This window comes from Silurus aristotelis (genome assembly GCF_946808225.1).
Source record: "Silurus aristotelis genome assembly, chromosome: 1".
NCBI classification, from domain to species: Eukaryota; Metazoa; Chordata; class Actinopteri; order Siluriformes; family Siluridae; genus Silurus; species Silurus aristotelis.
Genome location: NC_139574.1, coordinates 22,833,441 through 22,857,091, shown reverse-complemented (window position 1 = coordinate 22,857,091; position 23,651 = coordinate 22,833,441). Strand labels below are relative to the sequence as shown.

Genomic DNA, 23,651 nt, shown 5'->3' with positions numbered 1-23,651 from the left:
ACACACACACACACACACACACACACACACACACACACACACACACACTGTGCTGCAGATGATTCTGTTATAGTGGGCTTCCTTCTCTGTGTCACCTGTGGCATGCATGCTATAATGTCAGTGTAATATGATGTCCCATTAAGCACTGTATAGTTATTTGCACTGAACCTTTCTACTTCGGCCTGGTCACTGATATAAACTCAGACTTTCGCCGCAAGGCTGTGCTCGTCTGAATGAGTATAATGCAGAGTTGCACAGCCTTCTGGTACCATTCTGAATGGAAAAATTATCTGCCCCCCTCCCCCCTGAATGCAGCTTTACAGGATTTACTTTCACAATACAACTGACAGAAAGTTCTCCTTTTGTTCAGTGACTATCCATGTTCATGAGACGTGTTGAACAAAATCAACAACATAAAAGGTTTCAATCGATGACAATATCTTTAGACAAGCAATGGTGAGTGAGATGGCTGAAAAATGCTGCATTACTAACAAAAAAGAAAAATAATAATTGAAGGAGTTTTTATTTACATGTATGTAAATAGTGCTAACCCTTTTCAGTTACTTATTTATTTTTATACTATGTGTCTTGAGTTCTATTTGTAACACAACACAACACAACACGACTTACTGCTGGATATTTAAAACCTGTATTGTACAACAGATGTAAGGGATTGTGCTTCAGACCAACATATGTATATAAATCAACAAAACATTGGCATATTATCTGGAAACATGTTCTAACAGAATCTGGGTTCAGAGGAAAAAGGAAGTGACCTCAGGCAGAACTCAGGCCAATAAGGATGGACTAGGCATCTTCCTGTTTGTCACAGTTACTGATTACCACAGTGGCTATTGCTGGAAACCCATTACGTGCTGTGTGTTCAGTGCGCGTACGATCGAAGCTAAAACAAGTCATGGAAGATATAGTGGTCTTCTTCTTCGCTCCTTCTTGATGGGTTTGATCTATCAAGCAGAACAAAATGACAAAAACCAGGACCGCTGAACCTCCTGGCCAGTTTCAAGTTTCAGTTTATTTATTTCATTGTTTTCTTGGAGAACACTTTAGTTCTATTCTAAAGATTATGTGAATGCCAAATACAATAAGACAAAATCATTTATTGACTTAAAAGAATTTATTTATTGATGGATTATTTATGCAATGTTGGGACAATGTTTATTTTTGTACAGAATTATGTGCCCTCCCTCCAGTATATGATAGAGCACATATTCATTTTTGCTGAGCTCCTGAGACAGGCATGGAGACTGGAAACTTTGGAACTTTTCCTGAGCGAGTGTGTGCATACTAGTTTGTACATCGTTGTTGCATTCTACTCAGTCTTCTGCTAAAGCTTGACTCATAACGTTATATGCAGGTAATACAAATACATTAAACACTCATAAGAGCTGATGTTTATAAGGCTTTAATTTTTGTCAGTGCTGCTTACAGAGTTCTTATGAAGCTCGGCTGATGAGCTTCCATTGTTGTCCAGTATTAGTGCCTGGCAGGAAGGGAGCAGGAAGTTACTGAAATGTGCTCATTTATTTATTTAGGAATTATTTTGGGAGAGGACTTCTTATTCATTCAGCGATGTAGACACGTTTGGTGGGAATGGCATCACTCTTCATTAGGTTTCCTCTTAACACCCTGCAACATCATCTTTTACCCAGTCGATATTTAATCTTGTGAGGGAAAGAAGGAAGTTGGTTCAGCTGCATAATTTTGAACCTTTTAGGTGGGAATTTATTTTGAAATCTCCAGATCGATATGAGAAATGTGTAAATGTGTCTAACAGTCAAGGTGAAATATGAAGCAAAATAAATGTAGAGTAATTTGGTCCAGCATTTTCTTGTCTGGGCTGCAGGATTGATTACAATAGAACATGAGCCATACGTTATTTGGCAACATCTTATAAGAATGATTTGTGTTATTTTTCATTCTTATTCATGCATTCATGAATTTCAGTTCAGCCAAAACAACATACACACTCAATTTGCATAAAACGGCTTGATATTTCTTCAGAAGATCAGAGAGTGCTTTTAGCAAGCCATCAAGAACAAATTATACCAAACATACAAAACAGGTCACATCATCATTATAACCAGAAGAGTAATGTCATTTCCTGTTAGGTATTTTATTTCTTCATATGTAAGATAAAAAAATATATAATTGAATATAGTAATAATCACAAACCAAATGTATTTCTTTGGTTATTACAATTTGTGACTGCAGATTGTTTGTGATTTTAAGACGTTTTTGTATGACTCTACTGCCATCTTTCAATATAACACAACATAATGGGCATGACTATAATCGCTTTTGTTTATTTTTTCTTCGTTTATTTGTTGGTCACTATCCGTTTCTCAGATTCTGTCTCTTTTTGCTTGGTTTTCATTTTAATGGAGGAATCATGACACAAAGTGGTCATCATCTACAGGGTTTTTTGTTCAGATATTTTGTTCAAGCTATGTAAAGGTTTAACCTTTTGTTAGAAATCTGATCCAAATATGTTCTAAACATACAGACATGAATTCATTTGGATTTTATTTGGAAATAGACTTATTTCAATAAGTGTAAGTGGGAATTCGATCTGTGATGCCTCTATATCTATGCATGCTTGTCTGAAGGGTCTAATGACATGGTTCTTCCAGTGTGCTTTCACTTCTCTCTCCCTGTCTCTGTCTCGCGTGCTCTCCTTCTTTTTCCTGCACGAGATAAAAAAAAAAAACCCTAGCCATAGACAAATACCCCGTCTACCCCTATTCTACACCTCTCCCCATATGACAATAATGAAAAACAAACAAATAAACAAAGAAGAAGTAATTCTGTATTGTATTTTTTTTTTGTCTAAAACAATGCAATGTTTTGTTTGGGTTCAATATGAAGCAAGGTCCTGAACAAGAATGAAATACAATTTTTAAACAATTTGTTAGAAAAACAAAACTACAGAAAACATATTAATCACATTTTAAAGAAACTGGTAATAATTCCATAATATTTATTTAATAATAATTTGTCTGGATCATAATCAAGCAGTGTAATAAGAGAAACAAAATTCTGTAGCTTAAATTATTTGGAAGGCAATTTAATGGATCATCTAACTAATGGAAATATTAAACATGCTGATTAGATGTGATGTTCAAGCACCTGCTTCTCAATAACAGATAAAAGGACACGCAGACATTGAGGCAGACTGAGGGAGGGCTGATACACAATGTCCTGAGACAGGTAGGGAGAGTCTTAGAAATAGACCAAGGAATCTGTATCAGATGTAGAAAAACTTCACGTAACGTAGTACATTTTTAGAACATCTGCAGCCAAAGCTCACCAAAGTCTCAACAGAGACTCTACAGAGGGTTAAGTCTGTGGAAGAAAGACATATAAAAACAGAGAGTCCTTAAACCAGTTCATCATCACTCTCTTTCTCTCCATTTGTCTCCTTTTCAGGCAGAGGATGGAGGGATGTGAGAGGGATAGATGGAGAAGAGGGAGAGAAAGAGGAGAAAGGCTGACCCTGTGCTGGATGATCTGAATTTCTGCTGTTGCCGTCTACTTTGACCTTGCACTCTGTTTCTTTTGGTTCAGCCAATTTGGGCTCTGCTTCGTCTTTTGTTTCCTTTTTTTCTCCCTCACTCCACAGGTCTTTGTCTTGAATGGGAGATGAGGGGGCTGATCCTGGATGTGGGTGCTCCTTGGCTTTACGGCTGGCGTCTCTGAAACTGGCCAGAGGGGGGCGGAGACGCACGCCGCTACGGGTTGAACCTTCTATGGCCTTCTGAAGCTGTGGCAGAGAAACATTGTGCACATTTTTACATAAACATATGGCATTGCAATGGCGTTTTATTTAATCCGTCATCTTCAGTAAATGCTGTATCCTGCTCAGGGCTGCAGTCACCCAGAGCATATTGGGGGAACACTGTACAGAAGCCAGTCCATCATAAGTGCATCATGCACACAGTCAGTCACACCTACAAGCACCTTGCTATTAAAGTGGACACAGTTCCCAAGCTCACACTCAAACCAGGGGCCCTGGAGCCGCCAGGTGGCAACAATACCCTCTGGGCCACACATGGCATATTCAAACATCACAAATCACAAAAAAAAAAAAAAGGAATGAAGCATGTAAGAGTGACTCACCTCTTTAAGCGCTACAACCCCCACAAGTTTACCTATGCTGGTGACATAGGCATGACTGAGACCCAAAAGAGAAAAAAGGGTGTGTGTCTGAAAGAGAGACACAGATAAAAGTAAGTATATATTCAAATCTGTATCATCTACTATGAATATTTGCAGATACTAATGTTAGTTGTCAAAAAAAAAAAAAAAAAAAAATGTCCATTGTTTGTGGAAAAACGTGCTATCAACTGTTGTTAAAGCAAAACACATTGTGTTAGTGCAGCTGCAATTCACTGGTTGGCATTGAAGTTATGTATGTAACTCAGTATACATGTTCCACTGATTTCCATTTACATGAGACTACCTTATGCAGCGATGTTCTTTCCACCAGCTGAAACGGAGAGGGATCGATGCGAATCTGATCAATATCGATCGGCATATCCAGCTCAGCATCCTCCCAGGCTTTGATCTGTACAGGCCAATCAGAAGCTGCATCAGCAATGATGTTATAATGATGTTTTAATGGTCATGCACACGAGAGGAAGACATTAAAAAGTGGTTCTGTTCACCTCCTCTGGAGTCATGCTGTCTGTTACAGGAGCGGGTAGTTCATCCTGGAAGAAGACAAGTATGTGTTTTTCACTTTTATAAAAAAAAAAAAAAACTAGAAAAACAGCAATAATAAGAGCAGCACAAGATAGATTTATAATTCATGTTAAAATGTTGAACATATTTTTTGTTCATTCTACTTCACAGCTATAAATACTTACAACATAATTGATGACAAATGTGACAAATGAATTGCTTAGTCAGAGAATCAGTGGTTCAGTGGCCTAGAAAGCTGCATATGCCTAAATATGGCAAAAGGGCTGCTAAAGATGCAACATAGAAAAATAGAAGAATTTGTCTCCACCTAGTGTTACAGTCAAGATTTTTGCTTAAAAAAAAACAATGTTTACTTCAAATCTAACTTCTAAAAAGAAAAAAAATTGTTGGCTGGCACCACCGTTTCTGAGTAAATGAGCAGCAAGGCAAAGTGATTATTTTTCTAGCACAGACAATCTTCTTTAATTACGATTTATACATTAAGTGTAAAATGCACCTGTAACTTAGTCTGCTGCGACGAGGATGAGTTGGACAAGAGGCGATGAAGTGCGCTCCTCATGAATCCGAGAGTACCTGTGATTAGGTATAAGATCAGTCCAGAAATTAACCATTCCATTGAGGCTCTAAAGCAAATCCATCTATGCCCAGTCTGTTTTATATACACTTAAAATCATTCGGTAAAGAAATAGATTACGCAATGATTATTAATCAGGCAATTCAGATTGGAAAGAAAAAAAAAGAAAATACCAGAAAAGGGGCTGTAATTGGGTAGGGTAGAAAGATATTATTGTATAATATTGGGTAGGGTAGAAAGAGTCTGCAGTGTATTCACAAGAGGGAAAAAGGGGACTAGAAGAAAATGCCTGCAGTTCATTTGAGAATAGGATTAGCTTAATAGAGAAATCAGCCTGCAGTGCTTTTGGAAAGGGTTATAGGGAGCTAGAGGATAGAAGCTGCCATGTACTGGGAAGGCAGACTAGGGGATTAGCGGTAAGAGCCTGTGTAGCATTTGCAAGAGGGATAATGGTGCTAGAGAAAAGGGACTGTATTGGGAGGTGGATCTAGGACACTTGAGAAAAAGAGCATGAAGTGCATTTTGTTTTGGATATTTAAGGAAATCTCTGATGTATATCTAACACCATAATTTGTCAAACAGGCTTCTAATAATTGTATTCATAATTATTCGAAGTAAAAGAGCAGAGGTACAAATCCCACACCTGAGGCACTCACCAGGCACCGTGTGATTGTTGGGATCCCCCCCAGTGTCCAGTGGACCATTGTGCTCCTCAGAGACTGTGTTTTCCTGAAAACATTTTTAAAGAGCACCAAACACAGGTGCAGGTTCAAGTAAGCTGTAAACCCATCTCATCTTGATTTCTAAATGGAAGAGAAGCCTGATCAGGACAGGACTGCTTTCAGGGAGTGACATCTGCAATACATTTTCTTTTTCATCTTCTCTGAGATAAAACTTTTTTCTGTTTTGGCAGTTTTCTGGATTTCTGGATGGCAGTTCATTTAAAGTGGGACAAGCATGTTTCCATCAAGTTATATTTATTAATACAATGCTGCCATAAAAAAAACAAAAAAAAAACACAAGATTCAGGATCTGCCTGCAAAATACTGCTGATGTGATTAAGACTGGTGGGGAATTTAGTAGCACCTGGAAACAGTGGCTTTAACCCTGGTCTTTATTTAAATTTAATTACACTGAAGTACAGAGTACACTGTGTGAATTCATCATGGCCCAAAATTCTCACCTTTTCCTTGCTCTCCTCTCCTGCTTCTTCGTCTACTAAACTGAAGGTTTCCCAGTTGACCACAGATCCTGGACTGCACATTGTCTGACCTTGGTTAGTGATTCGTCTCTCGGCTGACAGCCACCAGTCATAGGCTGCTTGAAGCTCACACCTCTCTATAGAGCCCAACAAAATCATTGACTCTATGGACAGAAAAATGAAGTTATGTTAATTTATGCATGCAGAATACTCTGTATATGTGGAGGGATTTAATAAAAAAAAAAAATGGTGTTAAATATCAAGAATTTATATATAAAATGTCTCATTTTGAAAAAAGCATACCTTTAGAATCCACCACTGGGATGGTTTTAAGGGTTGTGCTCTGCAGAAGGTGAAGAAGCTCACGGTATGTGGTCTGAGGAGACAAAAACTTCACCTTCTTCACCATGATGTCCTCCACACAGATATTATACTTACTGAGAGAAGAACAAAGGTCAGGAATAGCAGGTTGAAACAAACTTCACTGAAAATGACATCCAATTGAATGAAATAATGGAGGGGGAAAAAATCAATGAAAGGTTTTCAGCATGTAAATACCTGATGTGTCCAAAACCAAGCTCTGGGAGATAGGGGAGCTTTTTGACCTGGATTATGGAATCATAAAGCGATGGCTGCAGGCCCTGTGCCACCATGTTAGCCAGGATCACTGCCACCATCATGGGTAGGATGTGTGATATCTGCCCGGTCAGCTCAAAGCAAATCACTGCTGTCGAAACTGTGTGTGTGACTGCACCGGTCATCGCTGCAGCACCTAGACATTCAGACATTCACATAAATATCACCAAATATTATATAAATAAAAACATAAAATAATCGGAGGAGATGATGTTGAACATTTACTGACCAATCACAGCATAGCCTCCAGGTAGGATTCGGTAAACAATACCATCAAAGAGGATACCATTTGGAAAAAGTGTGGCCATGATCTCGCCTACCAACCGGCCAAATGCAGCTCCTAAACATTTAACATTTAAGCATCTTTCCCACATCAAACAGATTATTATTGTGAAAACAATTTGGAACTTAATCTCATGCCTAATCTCATTAAGATTTACAGACCAAGTATAAAGACAGGCATAAAGGCGCCAGAGGGGATCGGCATCGTCGTTGAAACTGCAGACATCCAAAACTGAGTCACAGGAATATAAAGAGAACAAGGAAGGAAAAATAATAAAGCCTATTATACTGTTGTATTTTAATCCAATCTCTAACAACAGTATTAAATCATCTGGAAGTGAATAAGAAAAATACTGTCTTAAAAATCTGCTGCACCTACATTAAGAAATATAACCACAGCAATATTTGCAGCGTCACATGACATTTATGCATACAATTTATTTGTAAGCGTGTAACGTTTGTAATTATCTACCTTCATGATGAAAAAGAGAAGCATGATGACAAAGACGCTGACTTCCGAATGGAACCACGCAGTGGAGCGGCCCAGGCCTGGTTCCGTGGTGGGGTCCCAGACTTTTGTCCAGGTGAAGTTATCAAACAGAGAGCTGATACACTCTCTTGGCATCAGCTGAAGAGCAAACAGGGAAGATAAAGTGGCAGGTACACAAATTTGGAAAGAAAAAAAGCAAGGACAAGCATGTCATCAATAGACCTCTGAACCATAAATCCATTAAAGCTGTTGAATGAATCACAGACAAAGCTACATACCTCACCGGCCATAAACTGACCAAAGCCTGGTGGAAATGTGAAGCTGGCAATAATGAAAGTGACCACACCAGGGTAAATCAACCGGCTAAAACAAACACACAATAAAATGGCTGTAAAAGTGCAGGAAAATGCATGTCATATACCAGGAAACAATTATAAACAAAATGTATATATAAGCATATAAGTATGAGAAAGAGATACAGAGGGAGAGAGGGAAAGAGAGAGACTATAATCATAAATTGTAAAGAAGGAATGCATGTATATATAGCATAGGCGCTCACTATTTTGTGAGGAATTGGGTGAGTGCTGTTGGTCTCCTCATAAACAAAACAACCTGTCTGTTCAGATAAACAAAGAATGCTCCCAGAAATCCACATGAGATCCTATAAGAAATGCAGTATTATTCAGAGAGACTTTAACCACACACAGCTACCCGCTTACTCACACAATAACCCTTGCAGCGGAATGAGCTCGGATTCATAAAATACAGAATTAGAGCTATAATTTCTCTGTTAAATTGAATATTTCTGTGTGTAATATGCCAAACACACCCAATGACAGCAAATGCTGGCAGCTCCTGCAGGTCAAACGGAAAGTCCATCCGGAATTTTGTGCGGAACAGAGCAGTAATTGTGACTATGGGAAAAAAGCAAACAGTGAATCTCACCATCAATAAAAATCATTCATCCGCTCAGTGAGCCGTGAATTATGCATTTATATTGCTCTATTAAAAAGGTTTAGTGTGTATGCCCAACCAGAGTCTTTGTTCCAAACAGACAACACTCTGAATATAAAGGCGCTGAACGTAGCGGCGAAGTATCCTCTCCAATAATTCCTCACAGCAAAATAAGTGGATGTGACCTCAATACTGAACAACACACCTGCAAGGGATTGTGTGAGAGAGAGGAGAGAGAGAGAGAGAGAGAGAGAGAGAGAGAGAGAGAGAGAGAGAGAGAGAAGGAGAGATAAAGGAAAAGAAAATTTAAACAGTTACAGAGATGTGAGAAATATGCATAGATAAGAATGTAGGAAGAAAAATGAAGGACAAAATGGTCAAAGATGACAGTGTAATAGGAAGAATATGAAAGGATAGGAAGATGAATAAGCAGAAATAGAAAACAGGTCATTAAAAAAAGAGCATGAGAAGATTTCCTGTTAAAGACAAAGAAAAACTGTAGTACAAATGTCAACGACTCATTACAGAACAATACATTATGCAGCACCTACTGTGTTATTGATTACGGTAAGTAATGTTGGTGGAAAACTGATTTGTACAGTGATGAAGAACTGTGATGAGAGAAACAGGAAGAGGGATCAAAAGTGTGTTTTACCTCCAAGAGGAGTGCCGAAACAGCAGCCGACCCCTACAGCACACCCCACTGTCAGAATATCAGTGTAACGATAGGGGTGCTACTGAGAGAGAGAGACAGATGGGTTATAGAGGACTGAGGGGAAAAAAGAAGAGGAGAGTAAAGGAACAGCTGATAGTGTGTGGGTAAAAGAAAATAGGATTAATATTTTTTAATGAAATGAAAAAGAAGTGTTAAAGAATACAGTGAAAAAAGAAACTGGGAATAGTGGGAAAACAGATATGGCAATTAAAACATTCTAGAGAGACCACTGAGAAGTTTCAAGCAGTCAGAAGCAAATTTGAGAATAAACTCTACAGAGCTCTGTACACAATCTCAAAACAAGCACAACATCCACTTTACATTAGCTGCCCTTAATAACCATGTTCAATTCAATACATTTTTATTTGTATAGCGCTTTTTAACAATGAACATTGTCTTAAAGCAGCTTTACACAGATAATGTGGTGAGAAAAAATTAATAAGTTGTTTTTTATAAGTGTAAGTTTGTCCCTAATGAGCAAGCCAGTGGCGACTGTGGCAAGGAAAAAGGGATGGAAGGAGAGGAACCAGACTCAAGAGGAAACCCATCCTCATCTGGGTTGCACCATGTCTCTAATTTACCTAGATAATTAAACAAACAAACAGACAGACAGACAGACAGACAGACAGACAGACAGACAGACAGACAGACAGACAGACAGACAGACAGACAGACAGATAGATAGATAGATAGATAGATAGATAGATAGATAGATAGATAGATAGATAGATAGATAGATAGATATAGTCCTGATGTAATTAGTGTTATTATGGACAGCTAACTCCAAGAAAAAGATTCACTGCCCAGAGCAGAGCTGAGTGATAGGAAAACAGTGGAGTTACATTTCTTATCCCTCTCAAAACAGTGTGTATAAGCTGCACGTATACATATAATGCGCTGTACATAAAGCAGGAGCTACTTGCCTCCCAGAGGGGCACCGAAACAGGTGCCGACTCCCACTGCACACGCACACACCAGCAGGTCCTGAACATGGGCACTATTCTGGGCGGGGTTAAGAAAACAACACAATGGCAAACACACGCACACACAAACACCCAGGGCAGTTAATACTCACACTATTAATATAAAGACCAGTAGGAAGATACACACAGGAAGTAAATGAGAGAGAGAGAGAGAGAGAGAGAGAGAGGGAGAGAGAGAAAGAGAGAGAGAGAGAGAGAGAGAGAGAGAGAGAGAGAGAGAGAGAGAGAGAGAGAGAGAGAGAGAGAGAGAGAGAGAGTTTTAAAAATTTAATAAAAGACCGATGTGAGCATTGGATGTCATTTAACAGGTTGTCGAACATGTTGTCAAAACATACATATATATTGTGTTTTATCACTTCTTTAAGGTCAGAACTACAGTCAGCAGTCCAGCAGTAAAAGCTGTTAGTTAGTATTGAGTGAGTCAGCATTAATATGCTCATATTACAGACTCACATTCAGCAGTGGGTGATTCATTTCTTTATTCACATTCTCATATTCTCACATTCTCAGATACTGTTCCTAGGACTTTGCTGCTAATGTGAAAGTTCTTGTAGTTTATGAACTTATTTTTGAATTAGCCACATTAATTTAATTAATCTGAAACTGCATAGAATAAAATACATAGAATCGTATTTAAAAGTGACAAATATCTCATAATCAAAGAGATTTAAATGTTATTGACCAAAAATGTTACTACGTAATGTAAGAAATCCATAACACCCTGCCAGTTTAAAGATCATCCAGTAGATGAATTTTTCCCAAAGAACAAATCATAAACATAGTCTAAAATTGGTGTTCAGCTAGTGATGCTAGTGGGCTTGAAGTATTTAACAACAGTGAGGTTTTATGTTGCCTTATAATTTCATTTCATATAAGAATGAAAATAAAGGTATAAATAACCCACCGTATAAACTGGTGCAGCTCAAACACAAACACAAACATACTGCAGACCAGAGGCTTTACCTCGTACACTCCTGTGAATATAGACATTACTTTGCTCAGCACAGCAGCACAGATACTTGCAATGTGGACAAAAGGGCCCTGGGGGAAAACACACAGAAAGTCATGTCAAAATATTAATCAGTATTTTCACCTGTAAATGTATGATAACAATCTGGCAATCCTAATTTATTGTTTCTTTAAAATAATGGCACATTATATTGAATTTTTAAATAGATAGCAGAAACTGTTATTTTTTTAACAAGACTAACATTTGATTACAATTTACATGAATAATATATACCGAATATATATATTGAATAAAATACCAGTATGTTACCAGTATACTGTTTTTACAGTAATATACTGGTATTTTTATTTTTAAATACATTTTAATCATATAATAATCAATAGTAAAATACGAAACAATTAATTGTGATAAAGCAACCAAGACTTTCCATTCCACAAATTACCCCATGTAGTAAATCTCAATTTAGCAATGCATTCTTCATTGCAAAAATACTCTAAATCTATAGCAATGAGCTGCCTGTGCACAGCCCCCTTGAAGTCCTCCCACAGATGTTCAATAGGATTTAGATCTAAACCATTCCAAAACATTGATCTTGTTCTTCTAAAGCCATCCCTTTGACTTTGTGCTTTGGTTAATTATAGCTAGAAAGTGATTTTTTTCTAAACACAGGCCTGCATAGATTGGTATTAGAAGCAATCCATGATTCTCTCTAGAGCCCCAGTCCCAAGCTAAAGAAAAGTAGCCCCAACGTTTGATTTAGTTATTTATTGTTTTGTGTGAAACAACTTCTTATTAGTCACTTCACACCAGAGCCCAAACATGATTTTTTTCGTCTTATTGTTTTACTTTAAACTTTTAACAAGTGTGTGTAGAAATTTTAGATCCACTCTAAGATGAGATTCCATTTCATTCCAATTCACCGAATTTCACAGAAATGTAACAATTTAAATTAGAATAGATTAAAAATATCATGCTAGCTATCATATTTTACCACCCAGCTAGGCTAAAAATACCTAATTTTGCTCAACTTCTTCAGTTTACACTTGCACATATTCTGATTATAGACTGTACACTTATCTTTATTATAAATACTGAAGCTATTTTTTTTTTTAAAGAAAATTAAGGATATAAAAAAAAAAAGAAAGATTCCTGTGTTGCTTTAACTAAATAATTCTGGCAACTACAGTTTAGAGTGAAGTGAAATGCATATATAAACACACACTGTATTATTAGAAGGCATAATAAAGTAGGTGGATATAATCTGCTTCCGGTTTTTTAGAATACCTAGAATACCATGTGAAGTACAGTATTGAAGTATAGAACACAATTAGAGTATCAAGTATAAATAGGGTTGTTTTTGTCTGACAAATGAAAGAAAATTTAAAAAACCTCTTTTCCCAAAGGCATGCCACTGCCCAGGCTCGCAGTCAAACCGATGACTTTAGCCACAAAGGCTTTCAGAGTTAGATACTCCTTCAGCACCACGCCGCGCAGAATGGTCTTTAGCTCTGGGATTCCAGAACCTACATGAACATTCAGAGGGAAGACAAAAACACAATTGTAAAATGGTCAAAACAATTCATACAATGTGTAACCTTAGTATTATAAGGTTATTTAATATAATAATATCTATGATATTATACATTTAGTAGCTATCTGGGATAAGAACAAATGGAAGATTAAAGTTAAACTTTTTATTACTAATTGAACATCCGCATATAGAAATTGTAGGCGAGAAAATAATATAGGAATTACTTGTCGCTCAGAATTAATATTTTATTTTACTATAGAAACATTTATTTTATTGTAGCTTCTTTATAGAATGTAGCTGTTACCACTTCAGGTCCCTGTTACATAACTCCAGTGAAACTCTTTCAACCACCTGTGCCTGAGTACAAAGGTCATATAAAGTCTAGGAGCAACTGATAGCAACAGAATTTATTTGTTCATGCAGCACCTCTATTTATACTCTTTAACACATCTCTTCAGAGTTAAAGTTTTATATTTAAAAAAATTCATGATGCCCTTGAGCCACTGTCAATTTTTCATTATCTAAATAATCACTGCCCGGCTTGCTCATCAGGGACAAACTTACTCATAAAGAACATATTCATTTTTAATCACCGCATTATCTGTGTAAAGCTGCTTTGAGACAATGTTCATTGTTAAAAGCGCTATACAAATAAAAATGAATTGAATTGAATTGAAATTAAATCTCACAACAGCCAGTCCAATAGGGTCATGGGCTAATCATTTACTTTTGTTCATTGGAGAAGATGCTTTTAGCCAAAGCAGTTAAACAAGTGAGGGATAAGAGCAAGTTCAAGAAAGCAATGGTCGATGAATTAAAATTTACAATCATTTAGGTACCACATATCCACCACTATATAAAACTCCTACATGCATAAAGTTATGCTCTCATAATCTCATAGTGAAACATGCTGCCCTTGGAGAAGAACACTAACATCCATATTCGTTTAAATGGACAAACATGTTTGACTAGTGTAATATTCTTTCCACCCAAAATGCAGGTCCTATTAAATAATCATAGAGTTCAGGCAATGGATGGATTTCAAATCATTGAGACTTGAGTTCAGTGTGAAATCTTAAAGCAGTTTAAATGAGTAGAGTAACAAATGAGAACACGGAGAAAGAAAAAAAAAAGAAAAAAAAAATTCAAAACAACAACACAACGATGACACTGAGGCTGGATTTCATTTATAGAATGCAAAGAAAATAGCATTACATACCTATGGCTTGTGGAGAGACCAGGTGGCAAAAGACAGATGAGAACACAATGAGAATTATGGGATACGTCACCCAGGCCAGATATTGTAGTGGCACGTTCCCTTTTAGCTCTGCATACATCCATTTGTATGCTTTGGGGAAAAAAGGAGGGGAAAACTGATTTTAAAAAAGTCATGAGAAATGCATTTTATAAGAGATATAAGAGTTTGTTAGAGTACCTTGCAGGCTCTTTGCACTGGCATAGTCCATACTCCAACTGACTAGAGCCATGGTGAAACCCAGCAGCACCAGGAAAATCCAGTCCTCCCCAAGCTTTGTTACTAAATACCCCTGTATTCGTCTCAGGCAATCTGAACAACAATGTCCCCAACAAACAATTAAGACAAAAATCACTATTAAACTCCAAACATACATAATGTTAATCTAGTCTGATCTGTTCAGGCTGCAAAATGTATGGTAATTATATGATTTATATCGGTGATTCGTTTTACAATATATATATATATATATTATTATTATTTTTTTTTTTAAAAAGGAAGATGCTCCTATAATAAATTTAAGATCAAGGACTCCTCACCTTGACATTTTGAGTAAGGTTCGGGTTCTTTTATTGAGGAAGAGTGGCTAAATCCTGGGGTCATGGGTTCTGTTTCCAGTGCGATATGATGCCTTCGGCCATAGCCTCTTCTAATTGCCCTAGCATTGCCAGCATGTCTATTTGACTGGTTCTCGGTTAGCAGATGTGTGGCCTCCCTCCGGGCATGACTACCCAGCTGCTCCCTGTACTCTCCATACAGCTGAGAAGAATGGAGGTAAAGATGATAAAAAGATGAGAATGTATTTGCTGAAATTAAACTTGGACACACAGGTTAGCAATAAGAAAATAGTAAGTGGAAAGAACCCTACAATATTTAAAATTATAAATGTACAACGCCCCTTTCTCACAAACAAGTCACTAAGAAGGTCAAGTAAGAAGTCATATTTACATATTTAGCTGTGTGTGTGTTTGCGTGCATGTGTGTTTGTGTAAGGAAGATGCACTCAAGTGCACTTGAGTGTCACACTAAAAAAGGCTCATGTTGGAGGAGCTGCAAAAATAAGAGATCCTTAGTTCAACAGCCACAATACGTGCATCAGCATAATACAACACACACACACACACACACACACACACACACACACGTAACACATGTTGGCATGTAACACAAATGAAAGGAAATGGACTGCAATAATGTAGGAAATCATTTTCTCTACTATACCCAATTTCTCAGTGCTTTAGTCACACACCTAACACACCTGGTGAATATACTCAATCTTTGCACCTCAACATTTACACAGTCCACCTTTTTTTGTAATTGCAATTGATTCAAAATAATTTCAAGTATTAGTATATTTCAAATTTTTGTTCAAGCGCCAGATGGATTTTATTTGTAAATAATTCAAACAATTGTTTACAAACTTTTCAGTCATATCGTTTTTTTCAACCTGTAATTAGAAATTGCATGGGTTAAAATACAATTAATATAATTAAAAATTATGTAATTTTATCTAAATAAATTACATAAGTTTAATCCGGTTTTTCACATATATTTATGTATTATTTTTACAACAAGGTGTATGCAACCATTTCCTGTTTGTATTGTAACAATGGTTCAAAAACAAATACGGTATAGGTCTTCTACAGAAATATACATTTACTAAAACCACTTTCATTTATAGTATTATAAACGTAACTGTTTTGTTCTGTGCCACGACCAATTCAATTTAGTTTAGTTTAGCAAAATGTTACATTTTAAATGTTCTGTTGTGCAGTTAAAGAGAGTGGCTGGTAAACTAGAAGAATCGTTAAAAGAAATCCCTCTGAATATTACCACCTACCTCCTTTGAAGAAGTTTTTTTGGGCATTCTGTATTTAGACTGTACTTGTGCACAAAGTGGCTCCAAAACTGAGACACTGAGAAACTATTTCTCTCTCTGGCTCTCTCTCCCTCCCTCCCTCTTTTCTCTCTTGCACAGAAACTCAATATTCAATATTGAAGTTTGAGCAAAGGCATTTGAACGAGTGAAAGTGTTGTAAAAGTGTGTGTGTGTGTGTGTATGTGTGTGTGTGTGTGTGTGTGTGTGTGTGTGAGAGAGAGAGAGAGAGACTGCGCCTGACTTCATTATTCTCTCTTTCATCTTGTCAGTTGACTTGTTTGTGTGGTTGGAGGTCAAAAAGACCTTTCGACAGCGTGAGAGAAAGTTTGTCTGAGAACAAAATGCCGTTTAATGACATCTTTCTCTGAACAGTATGTTCCTTTTTTTGTCTTTTTGTTTTTATCGCAAACTCGACCTTACCTTTTATACAGAAACACTAATTACCCTAAAATTCTCCCGTTAGGGGTCGCCACAGCGGACCATCCGCATAATTTGATTTGGCACATGTTTTTACGCTGGATGCCCTTCCTAACGCAACCCTCCCCATTTATCCGTGCTTGGGACCGGCAATAAGGCTTGTGCAACCTTAATGGCTGGGGTTGGTTCCCTGACCGGGGATCGAACCCGGGCTGCAGCGGTGAGAGCGCCGCATCCTAAGCACAAGACCGCCAGGGAACCTCTAATATTTTCTTAAATAACAATCATTTTCCAATCTACCTGTTCACAGCTGAAGCTTCATTAAAAGCCTTTATTTATTGTATATATGGTGCACAAAAAATCCTTGAGCTAAAGTATTTCCTATTAGGAACACCCTGGATTCTCAATGCCAGTGTTAAATGCTCTTTTCACCTGGTCCAAAATATCCTCAGTAAACTTATTGCATAATAATATCAAGTGTATTAAGTAGGAGATAACTGTTTTATTGTATGTTATAATGAAGGTTTTGTCTTAAAAATAGTAGTAAAGTGATAAAGATCTTGATAGGAAACAGTAGACCATGCTTTAATATTTTACGCCACCATTAAATACATGAGTTTATACTGAGTGCACAAAATAAAAATGTTAATGCCATTCTAATTTAGTGCCAATTGTTTTACGGTTACTAGAATTTACTGCAGCTATTTTTTAGTTTTATTCAGTTGTGTTCATTGTGATTATTTCCAGAGAATCAAGTCAAGTCAAGTTTATTTTTATAGCGCTTTTCACAACGGACATTGTCTCAAAGCAGCTTTACAGAAATTCACAGTCAAGGTGAATGGTGTGTATTTATCCCTGATGAGCAGCCGTGGTGACTGTGGCAAGGGAAAACTCCCTTGTTATAAGGAAGAAACCTTGAGAGGAACCAGACTCAAAAGGGGAACCCATCCTCATTTGGGTGACATCAGGAGTTTGATCATAAATCTTTTAACAATACAGAACACTGGAGAGTGAGAACTAACATGAGTACTGGAGTATAAGATTATAAGTAATGTTCTTTCTTCAGTCTTATACAGTCTTTATGGTTATAAAACTACGAGCTACTGAGCAACTCATAAAATAGCTCAACATTTGTAATCATCACAGATCTAACACCAGCTTCTCCATGCCGGAGCCTTTAGAATCACAGTCAGTGCGTGATGAGTGCATGCCCGTTTATTGCATTAAAGAACTTAAAGAAACATGACTAATTTATCATGAACTGTTTTGTGATTTGCAGTGATTTGTATTTTTTTTTTAGACTGCCCTGATTCTTGTGTTCAGTACCAGCCTAAAATGAGCAAATACAATACTTTTATTTCACAAATATAATAGAAAGACTTTCATGGCCCTATTCTTAAATCTCTGACTGTGAGAAGTATAAGCTTTAAGAGCTTAAACCTTTTGGTGTGTTAAGGCTAAGGGGAAAAAGCAAGTTTGTGAGTAATGATATTTCAGGATGGTTTAAGAACAGTTTATGGCCAACAAATGATCAGAAATAAATCTAATTCCCATAAAAAAAAGTCTAAGGTGCACATAGAAACCATGTAACTGTGAACAATCTGTGTGCCAAAGCATAGTGATTATGGTGCATCTCTATTAAGCATAGAAATGGCTTATTTACACACTGAAATTAAATATTTACACACTACAGTAAACTTTTTTTTTTTCCCCAAACAAAAAAAATTGTCAAATCTTTCCAAATGGCAGAATTTTTGTTTTAGGATCATCATTAACTCATTAATAAAAACTCTTATAATATGATTTAGAGAGCTTTACAAGCAATGGTTTATTTTGAAACGGAAAGAAGCTGGAAACCTGACTCATACACAAGACATGGGTTAAGATTTTAGGTGTTATTTTAGGGTCTGTGACCCAGAGAATAAAGAGCGCCAGAGATTGGGTAGTAGCCAGAGAGACTCACTCAGATTTAACCTTCTTAACCTTCTAAAAGCATGAGACAAACTATTAGTTATGTGTTGGTGATGAAGGTGTAATCTTATTCACTTGCTACATATATGGTGACATTTAGATATGATGAGCAATAAATTCAATGTAATGTCATATGAGCATGAAAAAGTAACACATACACAGGGAAAAACAGCACCACTTTCTGGATGCTAAATAATGTTTTTAACTGTTTCATCTAAAATGATTTTAAAGATAATGCATGAAAAAGAAAGGGAGGAAAACTGGTAGACAGAAAGAGACCAAGAGAGAAAGTTGCTCATGTGGACACGACATGAAGGACACAGTGCCTTTGAGAGTTAATTAAAACTATAATAATCATGCATTCCTTTACGTGACTACTCTGTGTATGTGTGTGCGCATCATGATAAAATCTGACCCAGACACTGACAGATTAGACACACACACACGCACACACGCGCACACACACACACACACCCACCCACACAAATCAAAAGAGCAAACATGACCCTGAATTCAGTCCGACAATTCAACTTCTCCGTAACAAACTGTCCAACAATATGTGACAGAAATCAGAAGATATATGTAAATATTTCTAAACTGTATATTATTCAACAATTCTTTTCTCACAATAAGCAATAAGCATGAGAAGAGGATCTGATTATTGAATAAAAAGGCATGATGCACAAATAAATGCGCCCTTCTTACAGACTTCACAGCACTGCTTTAATCAGCTTTATATTATACAACTATGAACATTTCATAACATCGCTGTAATACAATAAATTGTAAAACAATAAAAACTATACTGATTCAACAGCACTGAAGCACCATTTTGCATACTACAAATCCACAGTGACCCAAATCCAAGAAGTAATGAAGAATGTTTCTCTGTATAAAGTATACATCAAATAAACAGCTAATATAACTGAATAAACCTTTTTTTTTTATTTACATCAATTACAATGGTACCAGTTCTAGCACCATATATATGTAGCCTCAATTCATATTCTGAGTCAATAAATAGTTCTGAAAAAAAAAATCCTTACCAGAATTTGATCTAAATTCATTACTGTCTCAAATGCCTCAGTGCTCTCGCTCATCCTGCTCTTCCCTCTGCTGCTGCCTGTTCCTATTTCCCTCTCTTTTACTCTCTTTTTCCCCCTCTCTATCTCTGTCCTTTTAACCTTCAGAAAACATTCAGGTATTAGTAATTGTACCTGCCTTCTATGTGTCTTCTGTACGTATGGGCAGGAAACTACATCACCCACAACATAGTTCTGATTAATGTCCTTCTGCTGTGGTTGATAAACTGCTGTCAACAACATCTAATACACAGGGCAGGGGTCCGACACACAAAATATAACTGTGTGTTGATCTATTTGTTCATGTACATTAAAAACATACTTTCTTTTGCATTTGTTGTTACAGATTCAAAATCTTAGACTATATTAGATTTTCACCAAGATTTTAATCTAGCATGCCAGGTAGTTTATGATCAATTATATATGCACATCTTTATTATATGTATAAATAAATAATAATAAATGTTTTATTTTAATAAATAATGCACATATGCTCATATTGTTTTTATCGAGTTCTGAACACAATAAGCTTCATGAGTTTATAGTTATAAGCCTAAGTTTTCTCAGATGCAGGTGCTGTCAGTGTCAGGTTCTGTCACAGACTGTCAAAATTCATCCATGTGTTTTAAACAACTAGTTTTTAAATAATTAATAAATTTTTTTAATTACACATGTTTCTAATATCTGAGCATTCTGAGAATTGTAAGTTTTGCAGTTATTATTTTTTATTATAGATAGATAGATAGATAGATAGATAGATAGATAGATAGATAGATAGATAGATAGATAGATAGATAGATAGATAGATAGATAGATAGATAGATAGATAGATAGATAGATAGATAGAAAACAGAAATATGGGTTACATAGGTTGGAGTGGAAGATCTGGAGTGGCCTGCTATAGAGCTCTGACCTCAACCTTTTTAAACACATCTGGGATGATTTGGAATGCTGAATACACCTCAGGCCTCCTCAACTCTAGAGTAGTACCTGACATTAATAATGCCCTTGTGGCTAAATGAGCACAAATCTCCACAAGCACACTCCATAATCTAGTGGAACATCCTCCCAAAAGAGTGGAGGTTATAATAGCAGCAAATGAGGACTAAATGTGGGATAGAATGTTCAAAAAGTACATACAAATATTATGGGCAGGTGTCCACAAACATTTGTTCATTTAGTGTAGATAGATAGATAGATAGATAGATAGATAGATAGATAGATAGATAGATAGATAGATAGATAGATAGATAGATAGATAGATAGATAGATAGATAGATAGATAGATAGACAGATAGACAGACAGACAGACAGACAGACAGACAGACAGACAGACAGACAGACCGACCGACCATATGTCTACACACACAGTGTAACATTGGACAAAATAAGGTCTTTCCGAGGAACGACAGTGGAGTTTCTCACTTTCTTTCCAGTCATTAACCAAGTACCATAACCCCTTAAACCAGCACATGTTAAGAACAGGAATATATGAAGGTTGTGGTTTGTGAATATACTAAACAATATAGACAAGCACTATGAACTGCGGTATATGTGCAGTGATAAAAATGTAAAATCTTTTACTCAGCAACAAATTAAGCCACATTTAGGTATACATTCCCCTGAGAGTGAAAGTCCTCAGGGCAAAAGCTTTACTTCTTCGGTCACAAACCCTGGAGGCACAAGTTTTAACTCTGTCCCGCAAACCACATATGAACATAATGTACCAATGACACAAACACACAGACAGAAACATGAAAATTGTAAAAATTTTCCAAAATAAAAAAATTTGATTTGTTTGACGTATAATAAAGTGATCAACACAACTATAAAGGCTATTTATAGAGCTGCTGACAGAGCATTATGTCTCTGAGAGCCATATCTCTTTGCAGGTATCTCTGAAATGTGTGTGCATGTGGGTATAGAAAAGTCTAATAAAGGACAGATTCCTATCAGATCCTCTGTTTGTGCGGCACAGTGAGAGGGAGAGCAGAGGGATGAAAGATATCTCTTTGAGAACTGTCAGAACATGTTCAGAAAAGCATTAGTATAGAGACACACATGGCCCCTCTTTCACACCGACGCAAAGGCACGTGACTTTCTGACAGTCGATTGATAACCGACAGAATTCTTTTCCATTCTACGCCTCTTTCTGCTAATTTCCTTGTACCTCAGGGAAAAAAACGCTGGCCATGTGCTGTAATTAATAAGCTGAGCCCATGCTTTCCGCAGCTCCACACTGAAGAGAATTGGTGGATGTATATTTAACCTGCATGCTCAGGTTTCCCTCGCACACGGCCACACAGATGTGGAGCGTGTGTTACAGTCAGCACACAAACTCGCACACGGCTAACAAGTTGAATAGAGCAGCTACACAGACATTTATCAACACTCAATGCACTTTCTACTCTACTTGATGTAAAACATTTCCCGGTTAAAAATAATGAGCAGAATAATAAGCAGAAAAATGGATGATGAAATAGTTAAACACTTACATTTTCAGTATCATTGTTAATCACATAGATAATGATCTATGAGATGGATATGATTAAGTAATGGATGTGAAAAGGTGGAGAATACAATATAGAAAGAGTAGGTTATTATAATTACTTACTTTTGCTCAGTGTGATAACATGCAGCAGTAGGCACTAAAAGAAACACATCCAAATCACAGCCACAACCAACAAGCCGCTGGTGCAGGTTCTAACCACCGCACAGCTACTTTCAGCAAGCTCTCGATATGTCACTACTCAGAATAGAATGGAAAATCAATTAAAGTGTGAGCTATTGGAGACCAGGTCTTTAAAGGCCCCAAAAGGGAGTTCAAATTGGTAGATAAGACTGTTTATGTTATCATAGTTCATCTCAGCAAAGGGCTCCACACACAGCATGTCAAACAATGTGAGCACAAAGTAACACAAAGGGCAGGACGAGAGTTAGAGACAGAGAGACACAGAGAAAGAGAGAGAGAGTGGGACAGAGAGAGAGAGAGAGAGAGAGAGAGAGAGAGAGAAAGGGAGAAACTGACCAGGGTCTGCTGATATCTCAGAGCTTTCCTTTGCGATGCATCGGCAGCCATCGACAAGCTTACACTGAGCCAAAAATAAACGTACACACCGTCCCGCTCCTGTATTACAGTGCCTGGAACACACACAGACACACACACAAACACATACACAGTCTTGATCCTTTGATACGCCACCTGTAACACAAACACACAAAGGCCCTCAACGGCACCGGCGGTACTTACATTATGGCACACATACTGCTGGTTTTGTGTAAAATGACACACAGACAAAGAACATAAATGCAATTTTAGTTTTAATAATACATGTCAATAAATATACACATTCAGGACACGTACCTGAAAACCCACAACAAGAGATAATTGAAGTGGAAGTGTAAAAGGTCTTATCAGTGAGATCCACAGCAGATGTGAGATGAGGTCTGAGGTGAACTATAGGGATTAAGAGGGAAAGAAAAGAAAGGTAGAAGCCTTAAAGAATGAGAAGTAAATTCAATTCAGACACGCAGTATGTGATTTCATGTTTTTCCACTGTTGTTTTTGTTATGTCAAAAAAAACAGTAATTAACTTTAAAGTAATTAAAAAAAGAAGTAATTAATTTGAAAGCTAGGAACATTAATTTTAAGCATTTTATTTTATTTATTTATTTATTTATTTATTTATTTATTTATTTATTTATTTATAATTTTGAAGCCCTTTATGTTCTTACTCTACATTTCATCTCACACCCTCTGCTCCTCTGACGGTAGATATTTGCAGAGTCTTAAATCAGGTAACACAGTTACCTGTTAAAAAAACTTTATGCTAAGCTTAAACTTCACCTGGAATGTTTCTCTTCATGCAATATGTTTACAGTTGTTTAAGTGCTTTCTGTTACTTTAGGTTAAACAGTTAATAAAGCAACTCTGGATGGAAGAAGCATGCTATTTAAAGTGAACACATAAATCAATCACCTGGTATATC

At 36.8% G+C, this 23,651-nt stretch overlaps 2 protein-coding genes across 18 annotated transcripts in view; one reads left to right on the top strand and one right to left on the bottom strand.

Moving 5' to 3' along the window:
- fam131bb (family with sequence similarity 131 member Bb) overlaps positions 1-2,823 on the top strand; it is a 28,621-nt gene extending 25,798 nt beyond the window's left edge. For all 10 annotated transcript variants that reach the window (XM_083551706.1, XM_083551707.1, XM_083551709.1 and 7 more), the window contains one exon: positions 43-2,823. The gene's annotated coding sequence lies outside the window, so the exon portion shown is untranslated. The remainder of the gene's footprint in view (positions 1-42) is intronic.
- clcn1b (chloride channel, voltage-sensitive 1b) lies at positions 1,117-22,848 on the bottom strand. 8 transcript variants are annotated; one of them, XM_083550953.1, is made up of 25 exons: positions 19,627-19,709; positions 14,853-15,072; positions 14,494-14,625; positions 14,278-14,406; positions 12,917-13,050; positions 11,521-11,598; positions 9,515-9,593; positions 8,939-9,064; positions 8,735-8,819; positions 8,465-8,566; positions 8,184-8,268; positions 7,888-8,043; positions 7,578-7,647; positions 7,363-7,473; positions 7,056-7,269; positions 6,801-6,934; positions 6,480-6,661; positions 5,953-6,025; positions 5,219-5,295; positions 4,686-4,730; positions 4,481-4,585; positions 4,138-4,224; positions 3,598-3,781; positions 3,514-3,561; positions 1,117-3,363 (listed from the first exon to the last, which is right to left on the bottom strand). In XM_083550953.1, the coding sequence occupies exons 1-25, from the start codon at positions 19,678-19,680 to the stop codon at positions 3,266-3,268; spliced, it is 2,808 nt and encodes a 935-aa protein (XP_083407079.1). In that variant the 5' UTR covers positions 19,681-19,709; the 3' UTR covers positions 1,117-3,265. The 8 variants fall into 8 exon arrangements, with proteins under 8 accessions (XP_083407079.1, XP_083407076.1, XP_083407078.1 ...); XM_083550950.1 differs by having other exon boundaries at positions 3,514-3,781; XM_083550952.1 differs by having other exon boundaries at positions 1,117-3,561.
- Positions 22,849-23,651: the final 803 nt, after the last annotated feature.